Genomic DNA, 12,224 nt, shown 5'->3' with positions numbered 1-12,224 from the left:
GAGATGGGACGGCGGCAGCGCTGCTCGGAATGCGTGAGTGGGATGAGGCTCGTCGGCGCCGGACGGGTGTGGCCATATCGATTCGGCGGTGGCAGCTGCAGGATCCGGCGGCGACTGGCAGGCTGGGCCGCAGCGCCGCCGCTCTGCCGGCCGGCCGGTCCAGACACATGGCTCTGGAGGCCGGACCGGGCGGCGGCGGCGGCGCGCTCCCCACCATCGATCCAGCCCAGAGTGTCGGTCGGACCGGGCCGACCCGGCGCTCCGGTCAGCCCGGACCGATGACCGGCCGGCTGTCTAGGAGCGTGGCTGCGTGTGGCCCGCGGTCGCAGCTGTTCCCAGACGGCCGCCCACCGGCGCCTGCTGTGACATGGCGGCGGCTCAGCTGTCGGACTCGGCGGCTGCGCGGCGCCGCCGGCGGTGGTGGGCCGCGGTGGGGGGCAGGGCGGAGGGGGGGGGGGGCGCATTGCAGCCGTCGGTGGCGGCGCCGACCGCCGTGCCGTCGGTCAGTCGATCACGACGCGCGCGCACGCCGGCCGTGTGGTGCGAGAGACGGCGACGCCGTCACCCGCTCGGCCAACATGAAGGCTCTCTTCTCCAAGCTGCTGTGAGTGCTGTGTGGAGAGTGTGAGCGGTGATCCAGCAGGCTGCGTGGGTGATTAGAAGTGGTGGATTCACTTTATAGCCATCCAGTGCGTTTGATTCCGGCGGCCATCGCGGGAGGAGCGGCAAGGAGTTCACCGATCGGCTAAGTTCAACTGGCCCATAGTTACACATCGGCCCAAGATTAACTACCCCGGGACTTACCATCGGCCAGCTTCCAGTCCAGTCCAGAGTTACTCATCGTTAAAGGCCCGCTAGCCCGGTGTGTCGACCTGTCGGTCTGCTGGCCTGTCGGACTGCCTACCCGTGTATTTCACTTCTTAACCCGGCCGGACCCGCGGGTTATTCCAACCACCTCAGTCGGGGGGAGGAATTTCGACCATGTCGAACTCCACGAATACAGAGGCTACGGAAACAAAAGCGGCTAATTCAGGAATTCAAACCAGTCATTGTAATTCAGCAAGTCTTGAAATCACGAGACTCAAAATGTATGCTTAGCGCAGTATGGATGCCAGATTCGTGATCAGTGGTTACGAATACACCTTAAATGACCTATTATGTGGCAAGGTCATCCAAAGACCATTCGAGGTCACATGAGGTCAACATAAAATTGACCGTTTCCAAACAAAATACACGTCATTCGACGCATCTTTACGGGACGAATCCGTTGCTACAACCACTGTCATATATCTAAGACCATTTTTGTTAAAGTTATTTGCGAAAAGCTAAAGCCCGGGATCCTTGAACTCAGGTTCAATTTTTTTGTGGCTACGTAGCGAGCGAAGCAAGCGGACTGCGGAGTCTTTCGTAGATTAACGGAAATTTCTAAGCATGAGCGACCGGCCGGCCGGACGCTTTTGCGAGGCTTATATCTCAGCAACCACTTGATCGATTTACATGCGGTAATTTTTGTAGGGTAGCTTCATTCCTTCTACCAAGTATTAGACTATTCACGATGCATATGGGTGACTCCTTATGCACGTGCCACGTGCAAAACAAAGAGGTGTCCGTTCTGTAACAATTGCAATATCCGTCGGTAACTAATGGGCCGATTACGCTGAAAGCTGGCATGTAGGTAGGCACCTACATACTAGGCAATGCATATCCAGGTGCCACAGTTGGGGTGCTGGTGTACGTGCACACGTGCAGGTGTCGATTCCAGATCTCGAGAACGGCTGAACCGATTGCGCTGACATTGGGTACATGGCTAGGGACCGGTTAGTAGGGTGCCGTGCAAAAGTCAGTTGGGACCCATTTTGCACGTGCGCACGTGCAGAGTGCCGCTTCCAGATCTCGAGAACGGCTGGGCCGATTGCGCTCAAATTTGGCACATCGCTAGAGACCGGTTAGTAAGGTGCAGTGCACAAGTTATTTGGAGGTACTCCCTCGTAATTTCGCACGTGCAAGGCCCACCCTCCTGCTCGCTCCGTTGGTCGCCCCAAAAGGCGCTCTACTGGTTTTATAGTTCACATGCTATACAACGTTCCTCGTAATTTGTCTTGATCCCTAGCAACCTATCATTTGCTGCTGTTTAAAATTTACGTCTGTGACAACGAACTTTGCCGTGCAAGCGCTTAGCAAAATAAGCCCATGTGACACCATCAGGAGGGGTAGGTTCAAAATTTCTATATTTCAAAAGATGTCAAGCTGATGGGCCAAAACTAATTTAAATTTTTCGCACTCTAGTTTACGTCTCAAGCGTTCGGGAGCTAATATCAGTCAAGGTGGGAGGTGGGCGAAAAACGTCCCCCTCGGGCCGTGATGACCAATTAAACTTATTCCACAAATATTTATACGAGGTGTTCTAAAAGTATTCAGTGCTTTTAAGACGGGTTATCTGTTTACCATGGTGAAGGCTTGATCTGCTTTGGTCAGATTATGTGCGAATAGCTCTTAATTGCTTCCAAGTAGTTAAGCCCGCGCCGAGCTGGTGCTCAGCGCCAACCGCGCCGAGCCGTAAGGCTGTTTGAAAAAAAAAACACGTCTACATAGCTCGGCTCCTGGACTACGTAGCGACACGGATTAAGCGGCATTCGAAAGAGCGTCAAAATCATGAAGAAGTTATTTCGGTCAATTTTTAGAACATGTCACTAGAGGTCATCGAAGGTAAAACCTTTCTTTTTAGCTTTTTGAATAAATCGGCACGTAACACGAAAATAAATAATGCTACAGCGCCGCGGAAAAGCGTGTTCGATACCCCTTTTCACGTTCTGTCTGTCAACGGTGTTCATATACCTATAAATCGCAGAAAACAAGACTTTCAACCTAGAGATTCAAAAGTTGCACCGTAGATACAAAAAGCATGGCAAACAAAGTAACATTCTCAAAATTTTCAAAAACAGAAATATTTCAAGACCTAGATATTTTCTAACTCAAATTTGAATTTCTTGAGATTCTTTTTTTAATTTGGAGAAGTCTCAAAAACCGGAATATCATAGAAGCCGTTACTGGCCTTACACCTGCCAAAAGCAACAAAATATCTCTAAAACTGCCAGAGATATAGCCATTTGAATGACCAAAAACATAGTGCCTGTTCTTATGACGTCACATTATTTTAGTATTTGTGCTTATATTCAGCTTAGCGTAATATGTATGATACTTAATTACTTATCCACCTCTTCTTGACCGAAAATGATCTTTTACGCGCTAAAAGTCACTTTTACGTAATAACTTTTTTCTTTGTAAACCGGTACAATTTGACCTTTGTTGACCTTCTTGTGACGTCATACGTCCCCAAGCTAAGTGGTCAAGGAGGTTTCTGTGGCTGCATATATGTATATGACATGCCTTCGTAAAGACTCGATTATTCACAATTCAGCATGCCATTCCCTACGATTCATGCAGTGTTTTCTGATTGGTCGAGGATGATTGCTCTTGTGACGTCACAGGTCACCATGCTTCTAGGTGACTATCTACATGTAAGGTCTATCACATAGTAGTAGTAGTAGTAGTAGTTTATTGACACAGTCTTAGGTACTAGATGGATAAAACCCAGAAGACAAGTGTCCATTAAAACAGATCATATACAAAACATATTAAAACCGTCAAACATTTCATACAGAGAACCAGCGTCCATTAACCCGCGCCCCGTAGGGCTACCGGCGGACCCTACCACCCGTAGGGGGGGGGGGGCCGTTTCGGCCCCCCCCTAAGATCTCGGAAAGTTACCGGCCGATTTTCAAAATTCAAACGGCGTTCGATAGCCCCACCCGGGAACTACCTTGTGACCAAATTTCATTGACCTAGGTCAAACCGATGACGTCACAGGTCAGGTCAAAGGTCAGATTTTCACCGTTCACAGGCAATTCAAGAAATGTGCTGTGAAAGCGAGTAAATTGGTAATTTATTGAAAACCATCGATGGTACATTGTTCGTCAAACACATACTTTGCTATCTGAGGTCACTGATACCAGGTCAGGTCACAGCGAGGTCAGGTCACCGGGGGTCACAATATGAATGTGTCGTGTGATACATGTTTTATGGTCCATTTTACATGACAAATGCGATTATGTGGGTTAGGCAGCCTTTGGGGCCAGCCTAGGTCACGTTTTTGTGAAGGTCAGGTCAAGGTCAGGTCAAATTAGGTCAAATTTCAAAGTTGATATTTTTGCATAAAATGGGTATCGATTCGATGCAGCTCGTCACGGGGAGTCTAATGGTGGTCTTCGTTTTGCTCTACGAGTTCTAGAATTGCCAAAAATTGAGTTTGAAAATTTGACGTCATCATTTTTGAACAGTTTTTTCGCTATAACTTGGCCAAAAAACGAGGTATCGATCTGAAATTTGGTATGTAGATAGAAGACGGTAGGCACTATCACATATATTCCGGTTTTTTCGAAACTCAAAAAACTTTTTGGATTTTTTGGCGAATATATCCAAAAAAATGCTTTTTTGATTTTTGGGGGTCAAAACTCAAAAATTTCAAAAATTCGAGATAGCAGCTTTGTAGCCCTGTCAATTCTACACCTTTTATGTCTTGATCATTTTTCTGTATCTTCAAAGCTGTAGTCCTGACAGGTCTTCTCGCGAAGGTCTTTTTTCGGTCGAAAATGACAGAACATGACGTCACTCTGACGTCATTTGTGGCCAACCTATCATAGCCTCTGGAGAAAATTTTTGGTCACAATGTGTAAAATTGATGCCCGGAGGGGTCCTGAAAGTTTGGTGGCGATATCTCTAGCCGTTTAGGAGATATCGACCGAAAAGGACAGGGAGGGGCCGTTTCGGCCCCCCCCCCCTACGGGGCGCGGGTTAAAACTATACCTAAACACCACGTTAAAATCCGTCGCGTCATACGTTCTCACATGCCAGCAAAACTCTCTGAGAGTATATGGCCAAATCCTTTGGACTACTTTTCATCAAGCTTGCCAAACTATCAAAGCTCAGCATTGTAAAATTTATCCTAAGTGGCTCAGTGATTGGGCAGTCTAAAAGTACATGCGCCTCTGTTTGCACACCGAGCCGACAGGAGCATAGCCTCTCTTCTGTTGGGATTCTAGCCCACCTCCCTGTCTCTATTCTAAGGCGGTGTGAGCATAGCCTTAGTCGTGTAAGTGCTGTACGAGCCCGTTCTGAAACATTGTTAGTATATATCGGGTGAACCGTAAAATCAGCATTAAAATCGATGTATGTTTTTCTCCTGGAAGATTCAGACCCTGTTATTTTCATGTGTATGTTTTGAAGGCTCCGCTCGCGAATGGACCCTGGTGTTTCTTTCATAATATTACCGATATATGAGCTCGCGGCTGTGTTTGCCTGCCTGTTCAGTTGCATGGCAAAGTGAGCTGGGCTGCCTATACAAAATCAGATCGGCTTGTGAGCTTCCTCAGAAAGGAAATTGGAATTTCTTGGACCACTGCTTTGCCGTCTGGGGAAGCTAACTCTGCATGTACTAAATCGTTGCAGGTTTGGCTTCTTACAGATAATAATTGCTTTTGAGCCGTTAATATTGGGGAGATCACTGCTTGGAGGTTGTTGCACAACCAGCTCTCGCAGCCATACAAAACTGTGCTGCTCAAAGCACTCTCAAAAACTAATCTTTTTACTGAAAACGGAGCTTCACTGTTTTTCTTTAAAAAGGAACCGAACTTGATCAAGTGACTCCGTTTCATGTCTATGTTTGTTTTCACTTGATCAGACAATCGGGCATTCATTATTTGAGAGCCTAAATACACGTACTTTTCCACATGTCCTATAACAATGTGATCGTAATAAAACGGAACATCATCGTTGCTATTTACTGTCATAAACTTTGATTTTTCGGGATGAATCTCCATATCGATATCCTTCGCTGCCCGAATCAAAAGCGATAGTTTTTTGTCTAAAGCTTTTCTGGACGTTGCTAGGACGACTGTGTCGTCCATGAATAATAGACAATGCAGGTTTTTTAAATACGTGTCGTTACCAAATTCTTTCAAAGCCCTGATGGTGCTGTTAATGTAAAAAGTAAACATAGAGCAGCTGTTTGCCGCTCCCTGTTTTACTCCCGTAGTTGATTTGAAGCAAACGTTTCCTAACACGTTCTTGGTGTCTGTTAAACTAATCGCAATAGCTCGGAGATACCTTTTGCCACAGCCGTGATCTACTAGTTTCTGAAGAAGGGTCTTTCGATTTACCTTGTCGTAGGCTTTTACATAGTCTATGTAGGCTATATACAGCACTTGCTTTGTTTTTCTTGCATATTCAATAAGTAGCCGTAGTGTAAACAACTGTTCAGCACAGCCCTTGCCTACACAGCCTCCCGCTTGTTCATCATCAGGTCTGAACCAGCTATTGAATCGGCTGTTAAGTACACTTTCATAGATTTTTACTAGAGCCCCTTGTATGCTAATACCACGGTAATTATTTGTATCACTCGGGCTGCCTTTTTTAAAAATCGTAAAAATCTTTGCATATGACCATTGATCGGGGTATTCACCTGAGAAAACTAAATTGAACAAAACCGTTAAAATATCCAACCATTCGCTTGATAGGAGTTTGAAAATCCCCGGAGGTACACCATCGATTCCTGCTGCTTTATTTCTATGCAATTTTCTAATCGCTGCATTGACCTCGGCCGGTGTGATTGGGTCGTCCAGAACGGGCACGTACATATTTGAATTTGGAATTTCCATGTCAGTATACCCGATGGGTGGGTTCAGTAGCTTCTCGAAATGTTGCCGAAAATCTTCATCGCTTGGTTTGTTCCTTTGGTCTCCTTTATACTCGAAATCTCCTTTCCAGTTAATTGAGGACCAAATTAACTTTGGATCATTCTTAGCGACTAATACCTGCCACCGCGCATGTGCATTGCTAATGGCTGTTGCTGGAGCACGATTGTCCACATGATTAGTCTGCCCCGCACGTTTACAAGCGTTGTACAGTACCTCGCTGAGTCTATTACTCAGTTCGCTAGCTGGGTTGTCCCCGCCAGCCAGCCCCGCTCCGTTCTGGTTCCACCAGGAAACCGGGTCCGGTAGGGCTGCTTTTACATCCTCTGAGCTTAAGGAATAAACATGCATGGGCCTATTTGCGATACTTTGTTCCGTACTGCTCTGGTACCTTCCCAGTAGCTTAGCTCTTTCTGAAATATAGTCTACGGGCAGTGCTGGACACTCGAGCGTGGCGATCAAAGCAGCGTGGTCACTCATAAACGGCGCATTTTGTGCTATATCAAAGTGCTGCATCAGCTGCAAAAGCTGTGACGAACAAAATAACCAATCCAGTTGAGAAATCCAAGTTTCTCCTAATCGCTGCATTGACCTCTATCCAGTTAATAGAAATTGCGAGAGGTGATTGAAATAATACATCATATCCGGACTCATTTTAGAAACCTAGATTTCTTGTTTATGACCAACTTCTCGTCATTATAAATTGGACTGATTTGACCTTGTTTGACCTCCCTCGGCTTCCTGTGACGGCACAGGTCAAATATCGAGGTCATCGATATCCTATCTTACGCATCTTGATAAGCTCTTTCGAATGCCGTTTGGATTTTTCCGATCCGGCTATTTGGTTCCGGAGATACGACGTGGCCCTTTCTTTGGGCCCCCCTCAACAGTACGTGGAACATGCCAGACCTCAAGGGGGCGCGGGTTAAGGTCTAAGATCAACAGTGACCTCAAAGGTTAGGTCGATGATCCTGTAAGACAGGTTAAGCTTTCTTTTCTGAGTTTCGGCAAACATGGTCTTTGAATAGTGGTAACAGTGGTGAAATGCGTCGATCAATTTACGAGTACATGAAGCTTTGTTTAGAAACGGTCGTGTTTTATACTGATCTCTTTGGACCTGAGATGACCTTGGATATGTTTGACTCAGAATGGGTCAAATATGATTTAATAGAGGACACTGATCACGAATTTGGCATCCGTTTCGTTCTTAAAAATTACACCGAGAGGCGCACGGTGAGTGAAATAATTGCGCCACGATAACTTAGATACTTGAATCCGTAAAATAACCCCAAGCAGGGGTAGCCTTGCTTAACCTTGACCTCGAGGAACCTCGAGGTAGTCAATTATCTACCATGGTGACTCAGTTTCATTGACATTGGTCCTAGGCATGACGTCACACGTCAGGTCAAATGCTTTTTTACCTTTTGAGAGTCCTCAAATTTGTATGTCGGTGCACTGAAAAGCCAATGAATATAATGATCTATCGATAAAAATCATAGAAAGCCACGCATTGCTATTTGACGTCATTGCTACAAGGATAAGTCACACAGGGTAGGCTACAAAAGAACACATTGCTACAAAAGCATGCTGGGGATGTGTAACACTAACACATGTTTTATGGCCAATTGTGTATTCCGAATTTATAATCAATGCTTCTTTGATCGTTAGGGACGGTTGAGACTTTAGTTGCAGGATTTGCATATAGCAAGATTTACTCTTTTCTAAAATTGATCTTTTGGCATAAAAAGGGTATCTAATAGTGATGTCAATTACAGAAAATTGGAATACCGATACCAAACCAAATACCAACCAAAACCGTGAGGATATACCGAAACCGAACCAACTTGGGAACGTGAGGGAAATACCAACTTTTTACCGATTTCTAAACATCTTATACATTAGTAAGGGTTCATAATGCCAATAAAATACCAAAAACATTTAGATTGAAATACCAAATACCAAGATGGTATCGGTTTGGTATCGGTATACCAAAAAGTTGGTATCCGATTGACATCTCCAGTATCTAATTGATGTGGTTCGTCACGAAGAATGCGATATTGGCCTTTGGTGCGTGCTTAAATGTCGAGAACGGCTACATAACTAGCTTTAAAATATGGTGTCATCAGTTTTTTGGACGATAAAATTTTTCACTATGCTCAAAGCTGTCGGCGTGAGAGTTATTCGCGCAGATTCTGTTCTGTGAGCAAAAAAATCCCGAACATGGCGTGACTGTTGGGTCATTTCCGGCAGAGGCCTATCCTATCACAGTCTTTGACTTGATTTCAGTCACCAATGCCATATGTAAAATTGATGGGCATAGAAGATTTGCTGACGATATCGCCAGCACTTTCGGAGATACCGAGGAAAGGAGACAGGGGCCGTTTCCCTCTCCCTCCGTACCTGCGGGCTGACAATAAGTTGAGCCGGAAAAGGTGAAGTTTTCTTTATTGGGGATTTTCAATGAGAACGAAACACGGGATTCGCGGCGTCACCCTAGCCGTAGATGTCCGATCGATTATTGGTAATATCTGCACAGACACGGGCGCCGACAGTGGGGGATGAGAACACTGACGTGGGAACGGACACCGACAAACGATCGTCTGGCCTGCTGACACGTTTTGTCGCTCTTCTCTTTTTCAGGCCGAATCCCGGTGGCCCCAATGATGGCATGGGATCATCCCCACTGGGTGGCGCTCAGGGGATGCAGCGTAACAACCCAAGGGTAAGTGACCACTGCTGGCCAGCCAGGCTCGTTTGCTAGCCTTTATGGAACAAACCGACAGTTGATGCAGTGTTCATGTAGAAAGGCTGGGAAGTGACATGCCATGTTAGTTTGTAGTATATGTATGATCTTTCACTGGCGGATTCAAGGGGATAATATGAGGCACGCGCCTAACACCACTGCCGAAGTTGATGCAAAGATATGGTTTACCTTGCACGTACTAAACTGGCCAGAGTTGTCCAGAAAAGGTTCAGTGAAAATCCCGAAACAGCTCATAGCGATGCTAAAGTTGATGATATGGGCACTGAAAAAAACTTTCGGGGAGTACCTACCTCCTTGCTGCGTTGAGTGGCAAATGCCTTTTTCTTTAGATCCATAACTGTAAGTTGAATTCATGGTGACTTGCACAAGATTACCTATTTTACAGGGTGTTTCACTAAAAGTGTCAAAAAGTAAATGCCTATTAAAGATATAATGCAAAGTACGTGGTTGCGCACGTGGCTTTGTTGCAAATTTTTGGACATTTATGCTTAAGCCATTTAAGTTATATTTTACACTCATACGGAGCGAGGGCAGGAGGCCAAAGTTACTAGTCGTTTTTTATCCTTATACAGAACAAGAACAGGTTCTGTTAACACCGCAACAGGAGCGGTGGATTACACTTACGTTTGGTGCTATCAGAAACATTGAAACCGTACGCCGACTTTTCAGGAAACGTTTCACTCTCTCACCTTGCTACGATCCAGATTATACAAGTTTCAAATGGCTCCCTGAGAGGTTTAAAAGGGTTCCTTTGATGCCGGTACCAGTCCAAAAAAGGCGGGTCGCCCCCACGTCTCGGCAGAAATCGTTGAAAAGGTCAGGGTCTTTTTTAGGACCTTTTAAGATAACAAGAAGCTTATTTCAGCATCATAAATAGCCAAGCCCTTACAAGTTATCAAAAACAACCACTGTAACGGCTGTAGCCACCAAGAACTGGCTGGAACAGAAGTTCTCGGGCCGAATAATCAGCTGCCTCACCACTCGCCCCTGGCCAGCGCGAAGACCCGATCTGTCACCGCTTTACTTCTGGTTTTGGTTAGTAGCTCTCGCAGAGCTGAGGAAGACTCAAGTCGCATCACTTCGGGAGCTGAAGAGCACAATGCAAGGCTTTGCCGACAGTCTGGACGCTGAAGATGAAACGGGCTGTGAGGCACCTCCGGATACGTGCCGAAACGGTGCATCAAAAGAAGGGGCGGATATGTGGAATAGGTTTGAGTGACGGTGATATCATTTTTATATATTCAAATGTCCAACAATCGCGAATGAAATGATGTGCAAATGTCCTTAGAAAACATTGTTATTATGTGCATTAGGACCTTTTACTTTTTGACACTTTTAGTGAAACACCCTGTTGATGTAAGTGCATCAACTGTTGAACTGCTTTTCCAGAAGCATTTTACATGATAATGGTGTAACAAATTATAACGCGGTATGATTCATGATAATTTTTTATGTATATACTGGTAGATTCACATGGTCTGGTTAAAAAAAAATTGCGGCATACCTAACTACATATGCTTTATGTACTTAATGATATGCATACGTGTATATCGTTCCATCTGTTCACTACTTATGACAACAGCGATGTTTATGCATTAGTTATAGACAAGGCCAAGCATGATTGTATCACCCTGCTTCATAGTAATGCACGATTGATTGTATGGGTGTTAGCACTTAGCAGTAGCTATTTGTCATACAAACGAGGTTTATATATACGAGCATTCAAATAATGCGGTACCAACCTAACGGAGGCCACCGGGGTCCAATCAACTGGTAAATTTATGTCGGTATCCAATTCATAGGTAAGAGATTGGATTTGCCAGATATGTCAAGTAAGATATTTTCCGACTAATAGAATACGTTTAAAGTTACCTAAAACTGATCTTGACTTGACATTTCATCTCACCTACTGGTCAATCTTTGGGCCGTGGAGAGCTCGATCTGGGAACCATATATAGAGCTGGGTAGGGGTGATGTGAGGCCTGCGGGAACCGATGAGACTCAGCTCAATTGAGAGCCGTGGAAATCTCAGCGCGGCGGTCAAGTGGAGCCTGGAGGGCTTGCCAGCTGTTGATTTGAGCGAACTGTGGCGAGGTCTGTGCAGTCTGTGGAGATCTCTATTCGGTGGTCTGAGGAACACCTCCGCCCGGCCCTCTGCGAGAATTCGGTCTGGTGATCTGAATGAGCTGTGGTCCGGCCCCGCGGTCTGGCGGAGCTGTTGGTCCGTGGTGAGAGGTGGAGGACTATTATATATTGTATTATACCTACATATTTCCGGTGCACTGCATCACGAGAGTTGGCACCGAGACTTAAGCCCTTTGACTTTTGTGCCTCCTCTTATTTTACTATATATTATGCGTTTAATTTGTATTACCAATAAACAGTTGGATGGATGGATGGATGGATTGGACTAGGCCCGATGGAATAATCGGCACCGTGGTTTGTGGGTGATCTCGTTCCGAGAAGTACGAAGAGCTCTGTCCATTGGAGACTCCGTCACTATGGTCTGATGAGGACGGGTCCGGCGGCTCGAGGGAGAGCTCTGTCTGGGAGCCCGTTGCTACGTGAACTGCGATCTGATGGCGCGGTGGAGAGCTCGACTCAGAGAAGCTCGGCTCGGTGAAGAGCTCGGCTCCGTGGAGAGCAGCTCCGGCCGGTGGAGAGGCCGGCCCTGCGGTCTGAGGGGCGGCCTCCGGCCGGCGGGGCACCGT

General features: G+C 46.0%; 1 protein-coding gene across 1 annotated transcript in view; it reads left to right on the top strand.

The window, feature by feature from the left end:
* The window catches only part of LOC122365984 (histone-lysine N-methyltransferase 2D-like), a 65,400-nt gene that overhangs the window by 35,672 nt on the left and 17,504 nt on the right, over window positions 1–12,224 (top strand). Inside the window, exon 11 of the mRNA XM_043337699.1 lies at window positions 9,390–9,471. Coding sequence (XP_043193634.1) covers window positions 9,390–9,471 — 82 coding nt within the window. The remainder of the gene's footprint in view (window positions 1–9,389; window positions 9,472–12,224) is intronic.

This window comes from Amphibalanus amphitrite, unplaced genomic scaffold (genome assembly GCF_019059575.1).
Source record: "Amphibalanus amphitrite isolate SeventyFive unplaced genomic scaffold, NRLGWU_Aamphi_draft 000776F_arrow, whole genome shotgun sequence".
Taxonomy (NCBI): Eukaryota; Metazoa; Arthropoda; class Thecostraca; order Balanomorpha; family Balanidae; genus Amphibalanus; species Amphibalanus amphitrite.
This window is presented reverse-complemented; position numbering and strand designations above follow the sequence as displayed.